This window comes from Poecilia mexicana, unplaced genomic scaffold (genome assembly GCF_051168715.1).
Source record: "Poecilia mexicana isolate PSO_F unplaced genomic scaffold, ASM5116871v1 scaffold_10, whole genome shotgun sequence".
In the NCBI taxonomy this organism is placed as follows: domain Eukaryota; kingdom Metazoa; phylum Chordata; class Actinopteri; order Cyprinodontiformes; family Poeciliidae; genus Poecilia; species Poecilia mexicana.
The window spans coordinates 22,547,590-22,567,344 of NW_028263379.1; the positions used below are offsets into that span (position 1 = coordinate 22,547,590).

Sequence of the window (19,755 nt, forward strand, 5' to 3'; positions counted from 1 at the left end):
AAAAAAAAACAAAAACTGTTTACTCATGTGCAGGAACTTCAGAAACTTTGATAGTCTAAATTAATCAAAAATACAAAAAAGACCAATTCATACTATAAATGCTTTGTCGCTTCTTGTCATATATAATTGATAAAGTTCACATTAATCTCGTAAATATTGGTCCGTATAGCCTAATAAGTACAAGATAGAGCTCGGTTCTTTCTGTCAGGCTTCATTCAACTGTGATTGGTATTGAAGTCAAAAAGGGGCGGGGCTTAGTTTAGAGTGATTGGTAACCTGTCCAATCAAACAAAATGACGTTAGTAGCCAGCCAATGAAAGCTCAGAATGTCTGGGCACGGTGTGGTTTTATTCCTCCTTATTTACCTAAGCTGTCCTTTTCCCCGTCGCCTTACGCCAAGGGTAGGGGGTGTGCATAGGCAGAAATTTATCTATGCTTAAAACTTTCTTTCTTGAAAGTTCATACTTACACATTTTTGCTTTTTGTAACTTTTTACACTCGCTTTCTAAGAGCGTGTGAAGATTTTTCTCTTTTAGTTCAAGATATTAAAAACAACTACTCAAGGTAAGTAAACTAACATTTTATTTTTTACGTATGTTGTTAAAATTATATTTGCTAAGTTTTAGTCACAAACCCTTCAACTTTTTTTCTTATTTTAGAAGTCCGAATAACAAACAACGCCACCAAACATGATTTGTAGCTAGCTTAGCTGTGGTAGCCACAATCGGTTCCGTATGATTTCTAGTTCACCATTTTCCCTACTTTAAAGTTTGTAATATCCACCTCCCTAATGTTGTCGGTGCTTTATATTTAAGTTTTTACTTGTATTTTGTGTTTTGAGCTGTGTTGCTCTGAATTGGATCTGTAACGGCGTTCAATCTCCGTTGGTGTGTGCGGTAGGGACATGTCCTGACATGTCGCAGGAGCTGCCCCAGCAAGGCCCGATCCCTGTTCAAATAATCAAAATGTGTGAAAACTATGAGGGTAATGCAGGTTTAGGTACTTAAAAGGACGTGGGTTCAATTAAAGCCTTATTGGAAAATCTGTTCTCACACATCATAGATATTTATCCGTGTAATATTACCTATTTTCTAGTCCCGTTCAGAGGGAGACTTGCTACTGGATTACTTACAAATATGGAAGCAGCCTCCCTTTAGGTGTCCTGTGTCACGCCAAATCTCTAATTTGGTTCATTTGTAAATATTAACGTTATTTCGAAGTTTTTTTTTTTTTAAAAATGGTAGTTGTTATTACTGCTGTTTTTAATCAGTCTGAGTTGTTTTTATATTTTAATCTAGGAGCCTAAGCTCCTAAACTGTATGTAAAAGTGGAACCTTATCTGGATGCAAAAAAAAACGTTTTAAAATCAATTTTAACAAACAGAAGTTAATTCTTGTCTTCATCATTGAGTTTTGTTTTCCTTTTTTTTTCTATCTAGATGATTGACACAGTAACTGGAGCACAGGCCTTTGCAGTAAAAGTAAAGGACCTGATGGATCTGGAGGGCCGATGCCAACCCAAGCTCACTGGCTTGAGGCTCATAGAGACCGCCCAGGACAACGGCCTCAGGATGACCACCAGGCTGAGAGAGCTGGAGGTGAAGGACCTGCTTTATCTCTGCAGGTTCTTTGGCTTCAGCTCAGAGACGTTCTCGTTGGCGGTCAGCTTGCTCGATCGATTCCTCTCTGTAATGAAGGTTTGTGAATACTGTTGTGGCATGTCATGTTACTAGTATTGTTTTCGTGAAAGTAAAAACTAATCGAAGTAAAAATGGTCAGATTCTGCTCTCAAGACAATTTCTTGAGGCATCTCTATTAGTCCCATTAAATCCACTAAGTAGTTTTGCACTAAAGAGGCCTCTGCTTGTTACCTACAGATTCAACCAAAGCACCTGTCATGTGTTGGCCTGTGCTGCTTCTACATTGCTGTGAAGTCCTCAGAAGATGAGAAGAACGTGCCCCTGGCCAACGACCTAATCCGCATTAGTCAGAATCGCTTTATGGTGTCTGACATGATCAGGATGGAGAAGATCATCATGGAAAAGCTCTACTGGAAAGTGAAGGCCCCCACGGCGCTGCACTTCCTCCGTCTGTTTCACAGCCGCATCCAGGAGCAGCTCGACGCCGAGAGGTTAGAACAAATAGTCGCGTTATCCTTAATAGCTTGTTGTGTAATGACAACAATGCCGTTAAGTTTGACAATGATTGAAATTGGCCCCCCTTTTTTTTGTTGTTCACTCAAATACTTGAAAGTCAGATTTTCTTTTCAAAATCACTCTTGGTAAGCACTTTATTTGTTTTATTGCCATATTTACCTTTAATCCCCCCCACTCAATTGACAAAGTTTGTTCTTGCATGAGGATTTTTAATGTTGATTTATTTTCCCAGCAGGGAGATACTGAGCATTGAGATGCTGGAAGCGCAGCTCAAAGCCTGTCACTGCTCCTTCATCTTCTCCAAAATCAAGGTAGGCTCAAAACGGATGTCCACATTTCCTGGTCTCAAGTATTTGCAGGATTATAAAGGAAGTTCTATTGTTAGCAAGTAGCTTGCTGTAGTAATATCTTTATGTGGCTTGTTTATAGAGTTAACAAAAAAAAATAATAAAAAAAATCTACAATTACTGCCGTTGGAAAAATGGATGACGCTTAAACGTGTTTCACTCTTAAGTTTTTAGGTTTCAGAGTTGGTTAAATGCTGGTTTTGGTTCTGTTTGAACAGACTGAACGGTCTCTGCTGTTTTTATCTAACTTTTCTTTTTTATTTGCATTTATTTGATGAGCATGAGGTCCTTACTGAAAAAAAAAATCTGGAATTTGATTTCTGTGTTTTTCCACATCGGTTTAAGTATGAATGTAAATAAGAGTAGGGAAAATATTTGTATTACCAGACCGTTGCCTAAACAATGTACCCATCATTCCATCTCTCCACTGTGTCCGTTCTTTTCTTTCATTTATTTTTGTCCGTCCAATTCCCAGTTTTTCTCTGGTAGCAAATGCAAACCCTGCCCTCTGAACAGACATCTCCAAAAAATGCACATAATGTTTATATTTTAAGACATTTGTAAAGGACTGAGAAGTCTTAATTCTTGGAATTACAACTTGGGAAACAAAAACGTGTAGCAACCCTGTGAAAACATCTCCATTTATTTATTTTTTCTCCACAGCCGTCTCTTCTTGCTCTGGCTCTGCTGTGCTTCGAGGCCCAGGAAGAACACGACCCTGAACACATGAACCAAATATCTGAGGCCCTGAAAAATCTGCAGCACCTGCTGAATGTGAGTTCTACTGGAAACGATGAATCTAGTGTTGCTCAGTAATGCAGTATGACCTCATGTGTACTGATTTCTGGTGTGTGTTTATGTGGATAGGTGAGAGACGGAGACCTGGTGTGTGTTAGAGCGCTGGTCGGGAAATGCCTGGCTGAATACGCCAACACCAAATGCTCCAGACCGAACAGCCAGAGACTCCGCTGGACCATCTCGGGAAGAACCGCGCGCCAGCTGAAGCACAGCTACTACAAGATCACTCATCTTCCCACCATCCCCGAGTCAGCCTGTTGAAAATCGGGTGCACGGATGGCCTTGCATGCAGGGAGAAATTCCTGCTGTATGGTCGTCCACTTAGTTTTCCTTGCAGATCTTCATTCTTGATAATGAATTTCTTTAAGGAAAATATGAAACCTTTAGGAAACTTTTTCTTCCCCCCCCCCTTTTTTTTCTCCCAATAACAAGGAATACTGCTTTGTCAAATCAGCCAATCCATCCCCCCACATCCTGTTAAGTTATACTTTCCTGGTTGAGTTACCTGCACAGGTGTACAGTATGTTCTTGTTTTAATCCGTACCCAGATGATTTAGGTATGGGTTGCTGGTTTTAAGCTAAAAGTATTGAACCACCTAGGTCCTCAGTCCACCATGTGGAAGAGGAGGGAGAAGGATTTTGTGATCAGCAAAAATGGAACCAAGAAATCGGGCCCAAAATCCTTAACTCTCACCCTAGGTTGCTAAGCTGTCCTGAATGCACACTCCTACCCAAGGTGATGACTTTTTTTTTTTGTTTTTTGGCGAAGGAAGTCTGGTTTTTAACCAGCAAAGTGAAGCTGGTGGCGATCCTGTCAGTTATGTGGACGCACAAAGCCTCCACAGTATAACTCGATTGGTTATAGTTGAAGAAAAGTGGGCACTGCCGTGGAAATGTAGGTCGGAACTTGTTTTGCATTTTCTTTACCAATTTCCCAGTGTAATACATTTTATTAGTGAGGAGAAATAAAACGTGTTCTGGAGTTCAAAACGGTCAAAGAGATTCACAATCTGACCTTATGTTTGTGCACCTTTCAATAAAAATTTATTGAAAAGCTACACTTGAGTGCATTCTCATTATTAGAAGGCAATAAGTGTTTTTTTTTTTTTACAAGTAGTCTTGATTCTTTGTCTTTTAGCAACACAACTTGTCAAACAAGGTCTACAAAAAGTTCCCTGTGACTGAGGCAATCCAGAAGGAGACACTGCTGTGAAGAGTCTCTAACTTTTCCACATTATGGTCAATCTGTCTGGCTGGAACCGATTTCCTGTTCTCAAAGGAAAAATAAAGTACATCCGCTGCTGGAAGTCAGGAGAGAGGAGACTGTCACTGCTGTAAGCTGGAAAAATCTGGACCTCCGCCAGCAAAGTTTCCAGAAATCTCTGCCCCGCTGAAGTCAAATCCAGGATTCTAGACAAATTAAAAAAAAAAGTCACATACAGTTGATGGTTTAAGCCAGGGAATACATTTTAAACCATAAACAGTTTTTATAGTGTGTGTATATAGATTGTTTTAATGTTAAGTAGGACTTAAAATTCAAAAAGCAAAAGTGCTTTTGCCCTTTCCCAAAAAATGCCAGAATCATACGATTGTTGGCAACAACTTAGCTTTTTCAATAAGCAAACCTGGTGTAAATTAAAATTTACAATGGGTTACAAGATAAAACCCATTGAACCTGTGAAAATCTTAGTCCATCTAGCCTTTCCTTGTAGCGATTAAAGCATTGTGGCTAACATGGATGTACATATAACATGGATATTTTTGGCAACTTTTTTTTTTTTTGCTTGCATTTAAATAAGAAATGCATGATCTTAAAATCTTTCACTTTAAGGTTATTTCTGACAATTTTTCCAGTTACATGGTTTTGTTAAAATACAGTCTTAAAAAATATTGTGTGTAATCTGCAACTAAAAATCTAAAAGCTGTTACACCATGTCTATTTCACATATTGTCACTTTAGAACCACAAAATCCAACATATTTCTATTGGATTTCTTGTGACAGACCAGATTAAAGTTAGAATCTATGAATTGGAAAGAAACTTTTAGAGGATTATTAAAGTTTTTAAGGATGCACTGATACCATCTCAGTGAGACTTGAGGATAGAGTAGGGTAAAAAAAAAAAAGTACAAATACTTTTGCATGACACTGTTATTCAGTGTAATAATCTTGTATAATAACTGTGTAGTTAATCTTCAGTATTATGTTACCATTCAAGTGTTTTCTTTCATTCATAAAAAATGCTTTACTTAAAGGTGTGTCTCCCCTTTACGCTGTCCTGGCAGCACCCTGTGTGTGTCTGAGTGGTTTTGGGTCTAACTGACCTCTCTCTGGAACCGCTCCAGCGTGAGCTTCCTCTGCATCTGGTCCTGGACCCAGGCATTCGCACAGTACTCGCCCTCCAGCAGCGAGGTCCAGCAGTTCCCTGCTTCTCTGTTCGTCTTCATCAGGACAATCCGGATTAGACATTTGTCCTCTGAAAAGGAAAGAGAGTAAATCAGGATGGACGGATGTTTTGAAACATTAACTTCAGGTGGAGTTGGTGAACGTTTTGAGGCGTTTGCAGCTCACCCAGCGTCCATGTGGCCTCGTCAGACACGGTCATGTCAAACAACCTTCCCTGGTATGAAAAACACATACGTTATGTTTGCACGCAGCAATCAAAACTAGTGTGACATTAGGACTAACGGATGGTTGTAACAAGTTACTACAAGAATAAATAGAAAAGTGTAAACTGGTTTTATAAATCATGTAAAATATGTAGATAAAAGGCTAACAAAAAATAGAAAACTGTCTTTCCTTACTTATTTGTGAAAGTCAAACTCATATCGATACAATGCACATGAGATGATTTTTTTTATTTGCTGTAATTTTGACAATCATGGCTTAGAAGTAATACAAATTTAAAGTCAGTATTTCAGAAAATTTGAATATTACAAACAGTTCAATAAAAGGTGTTTTAAACAGAAATGTCAGGCATCTTAAAAGTAATTCCACTTCTTGTGAAACTCCCAGAAATCCTTGAATGGATTTTACTTGACACGATTTTCAAGGTTACGGCCATCGCTGTTGCTGGTCCACATTTCACTACCACACTTTTTCCTTCCACTCAACCTTCTATTAGTATGCTATAACATTTTCACGATATTTTAATTTTCTGAGAGGATATAATGGATTTTCATCGTCTGTAGGCAATGATCATCAAAATGAAAAGTAAAGACTCACTCTATGCAGAATGAATCTACGAGTTTCAGTTTCTGAAATGAGTGACAAAAAAAACCTGAACTTTTTCCAAACGTTCAGATTTATTTTTCTTTTGTGGCTGTACTTGAACTCACTGGGGTCAGTTTTAACACTCTACTCCCTTTCCTGGTATGTGTCTAAGGATTTCTTTTTGCTTGAATTTAAACAAGAAATGTATGGCCCTAAAGGTTTTATTATTTTTATTATTTTTCGACCTTTTTTTTAGCTACATGGTTTTCTTTTTGTATTATTGCCATTTTTTTACACTTATTTATGGTTCATTTTTTGTACTTTTGTACCTTCAGACCCAAATGTATATTAGGATGGTTCTAAACTTGTCTGTATAATACAACTGAAGAAAAATAATTACTCTCTGAGACGAATACCTCGCTTCTTACCTTGAATATTTCCTTCCCTCTGACCTGCAGCTCGATGTCGCTGCTTCCTAAGCGGCACTTCACCTCTTTAGCAGAAGTCCCTGCAGGCACATGGACTTCGATGAAGACCTCCTCCATGGTCTGGTACCAGGACCCCCACGGTGTCTTACACGGGACAACCCCACTCCTCTCCTCAAAGTGGACTGACATGCTGCCGCTTCCCAGCGCCTGACAACGCTTACTGGTTATACTGGTCACCGGTGCGGGTCTTTTTATCCGGAATCACAACAAACTTCAACTTCTTCCTCTCCATCTGTTTCCGGTTGAGTGTAGTCGTGTATTTATTTATGTTACCTGCAGTACCCCCTGCTGTCCGACTGCACGAACTGCACGTACGTTCATGTTTCCCGATGCATCATTAACAGGACACTCTCAGTAACCTTTGAACTCTTAGTTAGACTTGAATTGAGGGGTTTATTTCTTATTTAAATGATGCTGTAATTTTCTCTCAACAGCTATAAAACGAATCCAGTTTGTCTAAAAATGGAGTGGATTTACTAATCTGTTAATTAGATTACTGTTCTCGTCTCACTGCATACTATTCTTGAGCAGACGCTGTAGCAACACAGAAAAGAGAACCTCTCTTACACATATTTTATTGTTGGTTAGAAAATTACAGAAAAAACTGATAATTGTTTCTGAAGATGGCTGCTGCCCCTTTATCCGCGGCTGCTCTAATCTGCTTGATTAGGTGAGTCTTGAATTTAAAATTGTTACAAGGGAATTTAAGGCGTAACTATCTCTATGTCTATGCAGTGTAGCTAATGCACAAGGAGGTGAAAAAGTATACTCAGACAACATCACTCGCATTTTGGATAGACTTTTGGATGGCTATGACAACAGACTGCGACCCGGTTCAGGAGGTAATTACAAAACTTGTTTTGTAATCTGAAAACATTCCCCAGTTACTGTGTTATGCCTTTTATGCATAACACATTGGTGGTTTGTCTGTCATTGTTGTAGGTGGTATTACAGAGGTGAAAACAGACATCTTTGTTACCAGTTTTGGGCCTGTTTCAGATGTTGAGATGGTAAGTTATGCCTTGCAAAAAATATTATTTTTGAATACTACACGTTGTATTTTTCCTGTACAATTTATAATACAAAGATGATCACCCAAAGATATTTACTGTAGCTACAGCGATTATGGACAAATTCAAAGTTTGTGTAAAGAATTTATTCAGTGGTGATGGAGGTGGTTAGAGTATGTTTCCCAAAAATAAATAACCGTGTTTAACTAAAACTCTACAGTGATTATGTGAGGTTAGACTTTGTATGTTGTATATTTTTTAAAGCTGTAAAAATAGAAAGGTCCAATTGATTCTTACTTGTGTAGAATTTGTACACACAACATGAGTTTCACAGATACAAACATTCCTATAAAAGTGTTCAGGTTTAAGTAAAACAGTCAAAGTCCCAAGCAAAACTTAAAAAGACCTTTAGGACGTCTGGATAGATTTCCATCCACACAACTTTGTTAGATCACAAGAAGTGTTGTTTTCTCTGAAGCAAAATCTAAATAAATGAATGATGACTCAAGACGTCTGCTCAGTACTGAATATGTGCAGACTGTTACGGTGCCTCAGTGACCATCTGCCATGTGACCATCTAATAAGCTTTAATTTGTCTGACTAGCCCCATAACTCCATTATTGATGGCCTTGAAATCAATATGACAACATGTCAGACAGCGAGAATGGCCGAATGGATTGATTCATGATTATGTGGGATGAGTGGCATCCATCATCGCTCATTATCTCCCCTCACCTTTCACTGCAATTTGAAAGCTCTATGCACATTATAGAATAAAACCATGAGTTAGGGGGTCATTAAAAATATCTGGGGTTTTTTGTCCACTAATGGTGTTTTTGTTCAGGAATACACCATGGACATGTTCTTCCGTCAGATGTGGGTCGATGAGCGGCTGAAGTTTGAGGGCCCCATTGAAATCTTACGCCTTAACAACCGCATGGTGGACAAGATTTGGACACCAGACACCTTTTTTAGAAATTCAAAGAAGTCCATTTCCCATAATATGACCACGCCCAACAAGCTCTTCCGTATAATGCAGAATGGGACTGTCCTCTACACCATGAGGTGTTATTTTGTTTTCAAGATATCTGTACTTGATCTTGAATATATTGCAACAGAGTAGCAGCATATTTCAGTAGAAAACAATAAGAATTGAGTCTTTTGTGTTTGTATTCTGCTTATAGACTAACAATCAGTGCAGAGTGTCCAATGAACCTCATGGCTTTCCCCATGGATGGCCACGCCTGTCCTCTCAGGTTTGGGAGCTGTGAGTACAGAAGATGTTCTCAACAGAGCAAGCATAGTTTAATTGCCACCGTTTTAGACATTACACTTGATTGAATGAGCATGTTTTTCTTTTAGATGCGTACACCAACAGTGAAATTATTTTCACCTGGAGGAAAGGATTAGCGGGGTCTGTCGACTGTCCCAAAGAGTCAATAAGTCTTCTGCAGTACGATCTGGTTGGACAGATCTTGTCCAGTGAGATAATGAGGTCAAACACAGGTAACACATCCTATCAGTGAGGAGATTACTCTTCTTCTTTCACACTTCATACATGATGCAAGACCTTTGAATAAGAGGCCAAATGAGTATTCAAGTTTTGTTAAATACAACAAAGATTTAAGGTTCAGAAGATAATTTTTTTTTACAAGAGAACAGAATTGTTATGTACTGCTCTGCTCTTTAGCACTTCTAACTTCACACGTCGCGTTTATTTTCCAGGTCACTATTCTGTGCAGGTGGTCCACTTCCTTCTCCAGAGAAAGCTCGGCTACTACCTCATACAGACCTATATCCCCCTCATCATGGTAGTTGTGCTGTCGCAGGTCTCCTTTTGGATCAACAAAGAGTCTGTTCCAGCACGCACCGTCGCTGGTGTGCACCCTTCCTGTCGGCATCGTTATGCAATTAATGTCTGCTAATGACTGTGGCCAATAAAGTTTCATGCATGCTTGATTAACAAATATCTGCCTCTCCTTTAGGCGTCACCACGGTGCTGACCATGACCACCTTGAGCATCAGTGCGCGGCAGTCCTTGCCCAAAGTGGCTTACGCTACAGCCATGGACTGGTTCATTGCTGTGTGCTTCGCCTTCGTGGCCTCCGCCCTCGTTGAGTTTGCAGCAGTGAACTACTTTGCCACCTTGCAGGCAAACCGCCTGAAGAAGCAGAGAGCCAGACAAGACAGGCTGGAGGTGCTGGCCGCTGGTAGTGACGATGACGACACGATATCTGTTAGTAGTTGAATTTCGTGACATTAAAAGATGGATGACTTTGTTTAGTTTTCAGTGAGGCTTAAACGAGACAGATATCCTGTAGCTGAATCCAAAAACACTGAAGAGAATGACAGCAGGAAGCCGTGGCTCCTTCTGTCACTAAATGAAGCATCCATCCTTCATGAATACACAATTTATTTACATACAGTCTATTAAAAGAGAGTAAACTGATTTTCTTACTGTCTGATACTAAATACAATCTTTTCCTGTTTTAAGTCCTTTAGAATGACCAACATTATTTATGTTTACCAATAATTTCTGGATTTGGGATTAGTAATAATTCTATTTAGATTTAAATTTATTAATTTCTTTAAATTCAGAAGTTAGCATACACCAACATTTTGTTATTGGGAAAGCCAATGTGATGGCAATGATTAAAGTTACTTATTAATTCACAACATTTAAGTTAAGTGGAGGTTCAAACACTGGATGTACGTATTCTTTGGTTTTATGATTTGGATTGGATAGTCGAACATTATTTCTTAATAAATAAATAAATAATTTTTTTTTTTGCATTTACTCAGGTTATATTAATAGTCAGAAATCCTTAAGTTTGTCAAGAAATAAAAATAGTATAAATCTTTACGTTTCCAGACTAAACATTATGTAAATTCATTTAAAATATTTGTGTGTTATACTTATTCTTGATATACATCTGCAAAGTAACAAAAGGTGGAAAGTGTGCAGGTTTTTTTTTTTTTTTTTGCTCCACAAGAGCTTTAAAACAAGGCATAGAATACAAATCAGAACACAAATAAGCATTTCTGTGCATTTCCAAATCATGCCGCTTCCATTATTGACCCCATTAAGGGTCCCTCGCAACACAAATTTGCTGTTTTGTGCTTTCATGTGGAGCTACAGGTTTTATGCTAATACAGTAAGCCACCACAGCGTCCTCCTGGGATCTGTCTCACGTGTAAAGCTCATGGTTGGATGTTTCAAAAATAGCTTCAGTGTGAGAACAGAGTACAAATCCAAATACTCCCTGTATTGCTTTGAAACCAGCCAATGAATTTCTGGAAAACTACCTGCTGCGCTCTACAGAGACGCTTGAATGTTATTAACATACGTGAATTTAACTAGCAGAATTCAACTCATGTTGAGTGCATTTTTTGTTTCTACTGTTTTTCTCTTATTGATATCCAAAAACTCAACTTTTCACCAATTTAATCTTCCTGCCTCCTTCCTCTCAGACGGACAGCAGCCACCGAGAAGGCCTGAAGAGGAGAAACCACTCAGTGAGCTGCAGCGATGCTGGAGATATCCCCCCAGTGCCCATTTTCCTCCAGCAGGGCTCGGCTTTTCCTCAAATCCCTCAGCTTGCCGGAACAAGCCCGATTGACCTCTACGCCCGCATCCTCTTTCCCCTGACCTTTGCCCTTTTCAACTTAGGGTATTGGTACATATATCTGACCAAAGAAACCATTGAGTCGGCAACGTGAGTCATTCTATTTTTTTATGATACAATTTGGATAGTATCATAAAAATTTTTACAGTTGAATTGCATGTTTGTTTGATTTAGCCAAACAAGTTATGATCAAGAAGCTGATTTACAAGAGGCAAGGCGGATAATGTAAATTAGTTTTAATATTTTAAATAAGAAGACATTATTTAAAATATGGCGGGTTTCTCTCACAGTTCATAACATTGTAATGTGTTGTCACATTACATCCCCAAGTTTCAGGGTTTCTTTTTTTTATGTATTTTGCATGACAGACCATCAAAAATTACATTACTGGGAAGTGAAAAGGAATGGAGATGTGAATTTAAACTTTTTACAAATGACAATTTTAAAAAGGGTGGAATGCAGATATACTGAGCCTCTCTGCGTTAGATTTTTTTTTTATACACAATTCACTCATAAACTTTGACTTCACTTCACTTACATCAGCTGGCCATACAGAGACAAAGATTTTTTTTGCACATTGCCCACTCAAATTGATGGGCAACGTCTGTGATTAGCAGACCAGAAATGTACATACATCTAATAAAAACACACAGAAACTCTTTTTCTCTCACTGTCCTAAGCTGAATCAGATCAAACTTCCCTTATTTCGGTTCTGTTGGGATGATGAAAATCATTTCTATTTGCTAATTGCCACAGTAATGAGAGCCTCGTTCATCATTGTCTTCAAAATCATTGATGTCACATTTGGAGGCACGCCTGTGGATGTATTTTCAGGTCACGCCTGGAACACACTGCTCTCTTGTTTGACACAACGGGGAAATAAAATCAATCAGCCGAGATATCAGGAAGACAATTACAGAGCTGCACAAGTCTTATTAATGATGATGTTTGTGGATGTAACCAGAGTTAATGTGGTGGAGATAAAGCTATAAGAATGCTTTTCCAAGAACCTGTACTGAGAAATGTCCCAGTTGAAAACTATGTTGCCCTTCTTCTGACTGCTTTTCACCCATTTGGAGCTGAAGCTTACAGCAAGTAAATTTTCTTTGCTGTATTTTGTTGTTGTTATTGTTATCTATAAGGCTTAGGTTTAGTGGTGTAAAAATCTTTGTGGGATTTTAAGTCAAAGACTTCAATTAGTCATTCAATTTGACTCTATTTCTAACGCTGAAACACCAACACCAGTTGGAGCTATACAGAGGAGAATGATGTTAGGTTGCACCGACACTACGAATGCCTTTTCTTTTCTTTTTTTTTAATCATCTAAGGGGGATGGAGCTTGCAGCTAATTTAAGAAGGAAGCAATGCATCATATTTGCAGGCTGGCAAACCCCCTTTTTAATAACACACTTTCTCTGTGGGGAATAAGACCAACCAGAGCTCACTTTGTAGTTTATTACACAATGAACCAACTTTTTGCACTCATAAGTGAGCCACTTCCGAAGCATAAAGCTCCATGGCCAACAAGGAAAATGGGAGCTAGAGTGTAAAAAAGACCGCAAGAAAAAGAGAGATAGAGAGAGAGAGAAAAAAAGAGACAGGGTGGTGGGGGGAGATCTGTTATGTAACGCAGAGGAGTGCAGATCTGCTCATCATGCTTCTCATGTTGCTGTCAGAGAATATTTATGGCTGTTTTGTTTGTTTAATGTGAGAGAGAGGCAACATGGAGAGCATGGCAGCAGCTGTGGCACGTCCGTTCCCCGGTACGCTCCGTTTCCACGCTGCTACTTTTGAAGGGTGTGAGGATGAAGAGTGCCAAAGCAGAGCTGGCTGCAGCACACTGCAGAGAGAGCTTCTCTGAATGTGGAATAACGGGAGCTCACGTTTGTGATGTGCCGTCTTCTGGTCTTGCAGGGAAATGGATCTGAAAAACTGAGAAGACGACGTTGAGGGAGGGGGAGCACACATGCAGCCGGAGAGACCTTCAGGATCCATCCATCCATCCATCCATCCATCCATCCATCCATCCATCCATCCATCCATCCATCCATCCATCCATCCATCCATCCATCCATCCATCCATCCATCCATCCATCCATCCATCCATCCATCCATCCATCCATCCATCCATCCATCCATCCATCCTGTATCACCTCATCCTCCCCTCACTTGTGCTCTCATCTGACAGAGGAAATTAATCAGAAACTCATTTATCCTTCTGCTGCACATTTCTTCACCACACAGCCTGCAAGCGCTGACCACTTGCGTTTCTGATCTGCACCTGATGAGATGCCCTTTAACAAAGGGGTCCCGGTCACTTTCAACCCCACCGTGCACGGCGACCCCCTCCGTCCAAGACAGATGCTCCTCACGCAAGCGGGACGCACGCAGACCGAGGCAGCATCAAAAAAGATATAATCTGCGGTGGCTGTAACTGGTGGTGATGCAACAGTGAACCAATGCCTTCAGAGGCCTGCCCTCTACAGAAGCACAGCTCCGTCTCTGCAAGAAGATCAAAGGCAGTTTAGAAGAGGCTCACATCCCCCTCCCTCACTGCTTCAAAAAAAAAGAAAAAAAAAAAAAGAACTAAAATCTGGGAAAATGTATTGTGGGACCATGTTTTCCACCTCACCTTTCCTCCCTGGAGCTTCGCTGCTCTACTCACACTTTGTGATGTGCTGCAGTTTCTCACTAAATATTGCGGAAAAGAGTTGGAAACATTGGTGGATTTTGGTATGGAGGGCACGGCACACTGCCCAGGGTGGCATTACATGGAGGGGAGCATGAGTGTAAAGGATGTAATAAGATTTCTCTGTATATCGTACCACTGTAGTTGGTTCATACTGATGCTGATCCAACCAGAACTAGATGTTCTGCAGTGAACACTGTCTTTTGCGTTCCAAACTGCACAGACCTTCATATTTTTTCAAAACCCTTCTCTGTTTCTAATATTCAGGTGCAAACATTTGTTGGTGGCAAAAGTGGAAATGTTTTAAAAGAACATCAAAAAGTGGAAATTTTCTAAAACCCTGTTTGTGTTGTATATGACTGATCTAGATTTCCAGGGATTATTAAAAATCAGTGGCCTGATTAACAAATTTGTTGTACTTTTTTATTAAATTTCAAATGTAAGCTGAAAAAGTTGAAGATTGAGATCAGAGTGTGTACAAGAAAACACGAGCTGCAACTCTTTTGGGAGAATCGTTAGCCCCACGCTGCTTTAGCCATGCAAATGATTTTCTTTTGATTTTTTTTATGCTTAATTTGTCTCAGAACTCAGAACTTAGAGGTGGGAATAATGTTTGACCCATTTGGGAACAGTTTACTGTAAAGTCATAAATAACAGTCAGATTTGCTAATTATTATAGTTACTTGGTGGTGCAAACTGATAATAGTGCATTTGTCCTAATTTGTTTTTTGTTAAAAACAGAAGATGAATATGTTCAAATACTGTCCAAGCTCCTTGTAATGACTTATAAACATTTTATACCTGCCATCTTCATTACATTTTATATGCAAACAGTCATATTAGATACCAGGCTGCTTCACAAACTCCCACTTTCCCAGTTGGGATGCTAACCTCTTGTTGTTTTTCTGACTGGGAATTCTGAAAACCCAACTTTCATAGTCAAATGGATCGCACCATGCCATTATCACCACAATCTGCCAGAACAAATGCACTACGGTGTCTTTTGGTTGGAATCTAGCAGACATAAAACTGGAGGACAGAATGTCATTTCAGCAGGAAACTAAAATACTGCCACTTATGAAAGCGACATTCTGCTCGTGATACTCGAAGTTGAACATTTTATTTATTTATTTATTTATTTGGCATTTGTACCATCTCATGTGTCCGGTATGAAAAGCTGAATATATAGACTGGTACAGACAGGGCTAATTCTAAGGGGTTTCCCAGTGGCGCTATTCATGTAAGAATATCCACTGAATGAATAGTTGGATTCATTTTCTGTTATTGTTGTTACATGAAAAAAACATGTTGGAATTGGTGTCTGTAAATATCCTTTTTTTTTTTTAAACAAACAAATAAATCAGAAGGAACAAAACTTATTTTAGTTGATCCCTGAAACGCTTTCACCTTGTCAGTGGACAAAACCATCTCCTTTGTAATAAACAAGCAGAGTACAACACAGATAAACGTCGCTCTGTTGTTCTTTCTTAACATTAATGCCCGCGTCTTCATTACGCACATCCAGTTGTCCCTTTAATATTTTCCTCTGCAATGGAAACGGCTCATCCACCATCATCTCTCTCCACTCTTTGATCTTGGACTCGCTGCACGCATGCGCCCCTCATTGGCTCCTCTGCACCGTCTGGAGTAAGTTGGATGTGCGCTCTCCTCACTCGCATCCAGAAGCCATCGGAAAAACTGTTGCGATGGGGAGGATCAGGGAAAACCACTTTGGGATTTTGACTTTTTCCCTATTCTTGACCTTCATCTGGGCTCAAAGGTAAATCCCGATTAAGCTTCGTTTTTACGTTTGATTTTTGCATGTGTCTCTTTGCGTGTCGTGTTTGATATTTATCAGCTCGGGTTTTTTTTTCTTTCTTCTTCTTCACCTTTTTTGATTCTCCTCCTCAGCGTCAAGGATATTAAGGATCCGAGCAATATGCCTCTGGTGAAGGAAACAGTGGACAGGCTGATGAAAGGATACGACATTCGGTTGAGGCCAGATTTTGGAGGTAACGAATTTTTTTCTTCTTCTTCTTCTTCTTCTTTTCGCGCCCCTCCCGACGTGCGATACATGCTTAATGAATCGCAAAATCCGCTTTAATCATCCCTTCACAGTCAAATGGGCCTTGCCAATTAGGCGAAGAGAAATGATGAGCGTATTCCGCTTTGATGAGAGGCTTTTTAACGTGATCGATCCCGCTCATCAATGTTTGATTACCTCGCTAAATAAATGAAATTAACAGCATTTCAATTAAAGTGGGTGTCAGACGTGACGGCTGCTGCCCGGCCCGATGATGCACAGCTCTCCTGCAGCGTCACGGAGCTGTTAAATTTACATGATGGCAGAATTATTCATATCTCGTCCTGTATTAACGCCTTCTCTCTTCCGCAGGTGCTCCTGTGGCGGTGGGGATGAACATTGACATTGCAAGCATAGATATGGTCTCTGAAGTAAATATGGTAGGTGGATTTTTCTGCAATCATTCCGCTATTTTGTTTTTCTTCTCCGTTTTTTCTTTTCTTTCTTCTTTTTTTTTTTTTTTAATCTGGCACGGATCGCCTTTTATCACCTTTTTGAAGTGGGCTACTTATCACGGCTCAGTTGGAGCCAACCTGAGGACATTTTTTTCCCCCATTTTCCCCAAACACATCACCTCCTTCCCTCTTCCCAGACTCCGCATTTGCTGCTCTGGTGTGCTGCTGCATTTGAATTCAAAACACACACTCACTGGCGCACTCGGACGCACAGCGCACGAAGAGCAGCCGTGTGTATTTGGTGTGTGTTTGATGTGTGTGTGCGTGCGTGTGTGTGTGTGTGTGTGCGTGTGTGCGAGTGTCCCCGCTTCGGTGGTGTAGGATAGACCTTGGTTGGTTGTGTCACTTTCCACTCTTGCATGAATTGTTCATTATTAAAACGTCATTTATTAGCTATTCCCTCATTAAAACAAACATTGTGTATATGCTTTGCAAAAGCGGTCATGATTTGCAATGACAACAACTTGCCAACAGTGACACTCTGACACTTTGTTCCGGTTAACGCCCAGGGTGGCATACAGTTGGGGGCGGCAGGACCGCAAGTGCTAAAAAAATATATATAGCTGCATTTCATATTTAGCTAAAGAGGCTGTAACTGATATCTGATGTGAAGCTTGTAATCTGATGTTAAAGTAAAGAGCAATTTCAAAGTGTCTTCTTTGAATAATCTGTACTTTATTTGATCATATGTCTAAAATATTTAGTCTGGTCAAAATTACATTAATCTACATGTCTTTAAAAACACCATTTGAGATTGATCAAACTGCTATAAAGATCAACCCCACCTCCCCTTTATTTATTTATTTATTTTTTTGCTGTTTGTACATACAGCCTGAGGGTTTAATTAGGGTTTGCAAAATTTTCGGTTTTAAAAGTTGGAAAATTTCAATGAAACAAACAGGAGTAAAACTGGGATGGCGTTGGTGCTGCGGTCTTTGGGCGGGAGTATAGAGCCGCCAGGGCAGTGCAGAGGCCCACAACCGGTCACAACGAAGGGACATTTAGAGAGACCAATTAACCTAGCAGTCATGTTTTTAGACTATGTGAGGAAGACAGAGTACCTGCAGGGAACATGCAGGTTACATGCAGAAAGGTCCCAGGACGGGGGCTCAAACCTTGGATCTTTTTGCTGCATTAGGCAATTATGCTGCCAGTTTGACTGCAAAATGCTATTATTATTATTATTATTATTATTATTATTATTATTATTATTATTATTATTATTATTATTATTATTATAATAACTGTGAATAAATTCAGGCAACAACAGATCAAACATATGTTTTAAAAGATTTTGTGTTTGCATATATTGACAAAACAAGATTTCACACTGGAGCACATCTTTAGTATTAATCAATCACATGCATGTTGAATTGATGATTACAGGTGCACAAGCCCCTCTACCCCCCTGCATGCATGGTGCATTCCTCCATCTGCAGATGACTCCTAGAATGCTGAGGTTGCATTTCTGGGGGATGATCTTGATGATGTTCAGGATGTGGACATTACCTAAATGAGTTTGGCAGAAATGGGTTAGAAGTTCTAGGTTTCATAAATTTAAGAAAATATACTTTTTTGGTCTACATGCTGAATGGCTCTGTTTCATATTGAGAAGAGACTATGCTCATTTTAAATTTTGAAGCAGTTTTTTTTTATTATTTTATTTTTTTTAGTCATGGAGTTGGTGGCATTTTACCTTTATTTTTGAAGTGGTTGGGTCAGGAATGGAATGAGTAATGTTTTATTCAACACTCATGTTTTGTTATTTGATGAAAGAGTTGGTTGTTCAAAAGAATAATCATACTTGATAAGCTTCTGCTTACAGATAAATTTGTTGAAGTGTAATGCTAATTGCTTTATTTTGCATGGATGCCTGTCTGTGACAAAACAAAACATTTATATTTATGCTGAATAAGTGTCCTCCCAATTTTAGGTTCATTTGAATAAACACCAGGAGTTCCCAGATAAATTTCCCCCTTCATCGTTTTCCATAGAACATTTCCTACCCTTTGCGTCACTAATCTGGAAAACCATTAAGAGGACAAAATTCAGAGTTTAAGTCCAGGTTGAATTATTCTGCAAAAACAATACTCCTAATTGGAAACCACACCCAGAGGTTGTGATGACATCCATTTTATATTTTTAATTATATAAAAAAAATGGTGTATACTATAGGATAAACATGTTTTTGTGAATATAATTTTGACCACCTCACATATGTTTTAAAGTAACCCAGAAGGGATAAATTGAATCTAGTTCAAACCTGAAGTGTTGTCACAAAATTATCCATGTATTAAACATGTAGCCTAGCAGAGTTTATGCTAAAGTGAAGCTAGTTATCAATAGGGTGCCATCTATTGGACTTGCATTGTAAAAATAACTTTAATTTGAGATGAATTTTATCAGTTACTGTGAAATGTGTAATTAAATAAGTATTTATAATTCACAAGACTTCAATAATGGACTTTTTTTAAAATTAAAGCCACAAAAGCAACAGTGAACAGATTCCTAATGTGACGACTTTAAGCTAATTTTCTTGTGGCCACTGTGAAATGCAGACTCTTTGGTGTAATGTGTAATGTCAAGAAAAATCCACTGCTCAGCATCGAACAATGCAACAACCATTCCCAGTCCAGCCTGAGTAAAAACAAAATACACTGATAAAGCTAGCTGTTAGAAATGAACCAGCGAAATTGTACTTAATCACTTAATTCAGTCCAATTTTAGTTGAATATCAAGGTGATTTTCCTTGAGTGGTTTTGTCTTACATGTTAAAAGCGATAAAGAAATATAAACTGATATGTTGAGGACGTATAAAATAAAGACCACAGCTAATGTGTGCTGTTCACTGGCAAAGACTGCCAGACCAGGAGGGAAAATTCAGCATCCTAT

General features: G+C 39.1%; 4 protein-coding genes across 5 annotated transcripts in view; 3 read left to right on the forward strand and 1 right to left on the reverse strand.

Moving 5' to 3' along the window:
* Positions 1–359: 359 nt before the first annotated feature.
* On the forward strand, positions 360–4,358 carry ccng1 (cyclin G1). Its single transcript, XM_015000085.2, has 6 exons — positions 360–564; positions 1,439–1,696; positions 1,877–2,130; positions 2,388–2,466; positions 3,166–3,276; positions 3,370–4,358. The coding sequence occupies exons 2-6, from the start codon at positions 1,439–1,441 to the stop codon at positions 3,559–3,561; spliced, it is 894 nt and encodes a 297-aa protein (XP_014855571.2). The 5' UTR covers positions 360–564; the 3' UTR covers positions 3,562–4,358.
* Positions 3,702–7,239, reverse strand: nudcd2 (NudC domain containing 2). The gene is made up of 4 exons (XM_015000086.2): positions 6,941–7,239; positions 5,871–5,919; positions 5,624–5,775; positions 3,702–4,710 (listed from the first exon to the last, which is right to left on the reverse strand). The coding sequence occupies exons 1-4, from the start codon at positions 7,127–7,129 to the stop codon at positions 4,627–4,629; spliced, it is 474 nt and encodes a 157-aa protein (XP_014855572.2). The 5' UTR covers positions 7,130–7,239; the 3' UTR covers positions 3,702–4,626.
* A 384-nt stretch (positions 7,240–7,623) lies between these two features.
* Positions 7,624–14,192, forward strand: gabra6a (gamma-aminobutyric acid type A receptor subunit alpha6a). The gene is made up of 10 exons (XM_088009665.1): positions 7,624–7,670; positions 7,736–7,842; positions 7,943–8,010; positions 8,855–9,075; positions 9,195–9,277; positions 9,373–9,516; positions 9,736–9,888; positions 9,996–10,246; positions 11,482–11,726; positions 13,551–14,192. The coding sequence occupies exons 1-10, from the start codon at positions 7,624–7,626 to the stop codon at positions 13,570–13,572; spliced, it is 1,341 nt and encodes a 446-aa protein (XP_087865791.1). The 3' UTR covers positions 13,573–14,192.
* Positions 14,193–15,391: 1,199 nt separating this feature from the next.
* The window catches only part of gabrb2a (gamma-aminobutyric acid type A receptor subunit beta2a), a 44,068-nt gene continuing 39,704 nt past the window's right edge, over positions 15,392–19,755 (forward strand). The window contains exons 1-3 of one of the 2 annotated variants that reach the window (XM_015000079.2): positions 15,392–16,105; positions 16,237–16,337; positions 16,721–16,788. In XM_015000079.2, coding sequence (XP_014855565.2) covers positions 15,822–16,105; positions 16,237–16,337; positions 16,721–16,788 — 453 coding nt within the window. In that variant the 5' untranslated portion in view covers positions 15,392–15,821. Of the gene's footprint in view, positions 16,106–16,236; positions 16,338–16,434; positions 16,789–19,755 lie in introns of those variants that run through there. The other variant, XM_088009666.1, reaches the window with a different exon arrangement.

Bases quoted from the DNA above. Each gene is read 5' to 3' on its own strand.
- ccng1 (XM_015000085.2), top strand. From the start codon at position 1,439: ATGATTGACACAGTAACTGGAGCACAGGCCTTTGCAGTAAAAGTAAAG. The intron at 1,697-1,876 runs GTTTGTGAATAC...TGTTACCTACAG, and splicing joins GATTCCTCTCTGTAATGAAG to ATTCAACCAAAGCACCTGTC. The intron at 3,277-3,369 runs GTGAGTTCTACT...TTATGTGGATAG, and splicing joins ATCTGCAGCACCTGCTGAAT to GTGAGAGACGGAGACCTGGT.
- gabra6a (XM_088009665.1), top strand. From the start codon at position 7,624: ATGGCTGCTGCCCCTTTATCCGCGGCTGCTCTAATCTGCTTGATTAG. The intron at 9,517-9,735 runs GTAACACATCCT...TTTATTTTCCAG, and splicing joins GATAATGAGGTCAAACACAG to GTCACTATTCTGTGCAGGTG. The intron at 9,889-9,995 runs GTGTGCACCCTT...CCTCTCCTTTAG, and splicing joins TCCAGCACGCACCGTCGCTG to GCGTCACCACGGTGCTGACC.
- nudcd2 (XM_015000086.2), bottom strand. From the start codon at position 7,129: ATGTCAGTCCACTTTGAGGAGAGGAGTGGGGTTGTCCCGTGTAAGACA. The intron at 5,776-5,870 runs GTGAGCTGCAAA...TTTCCTTTTCAG, and splicing joins CGAGGCCACATGGACGCTGG to AGGACAAATGTCTAATCCGG. The intron at 4,711-5,623 runs GTCAGTTAGACC...TAATTTGTCTAG, and splicing joins TGGAGCGGTTCCAGAGAGAG to AATCCTGGATTTGACTTCAG.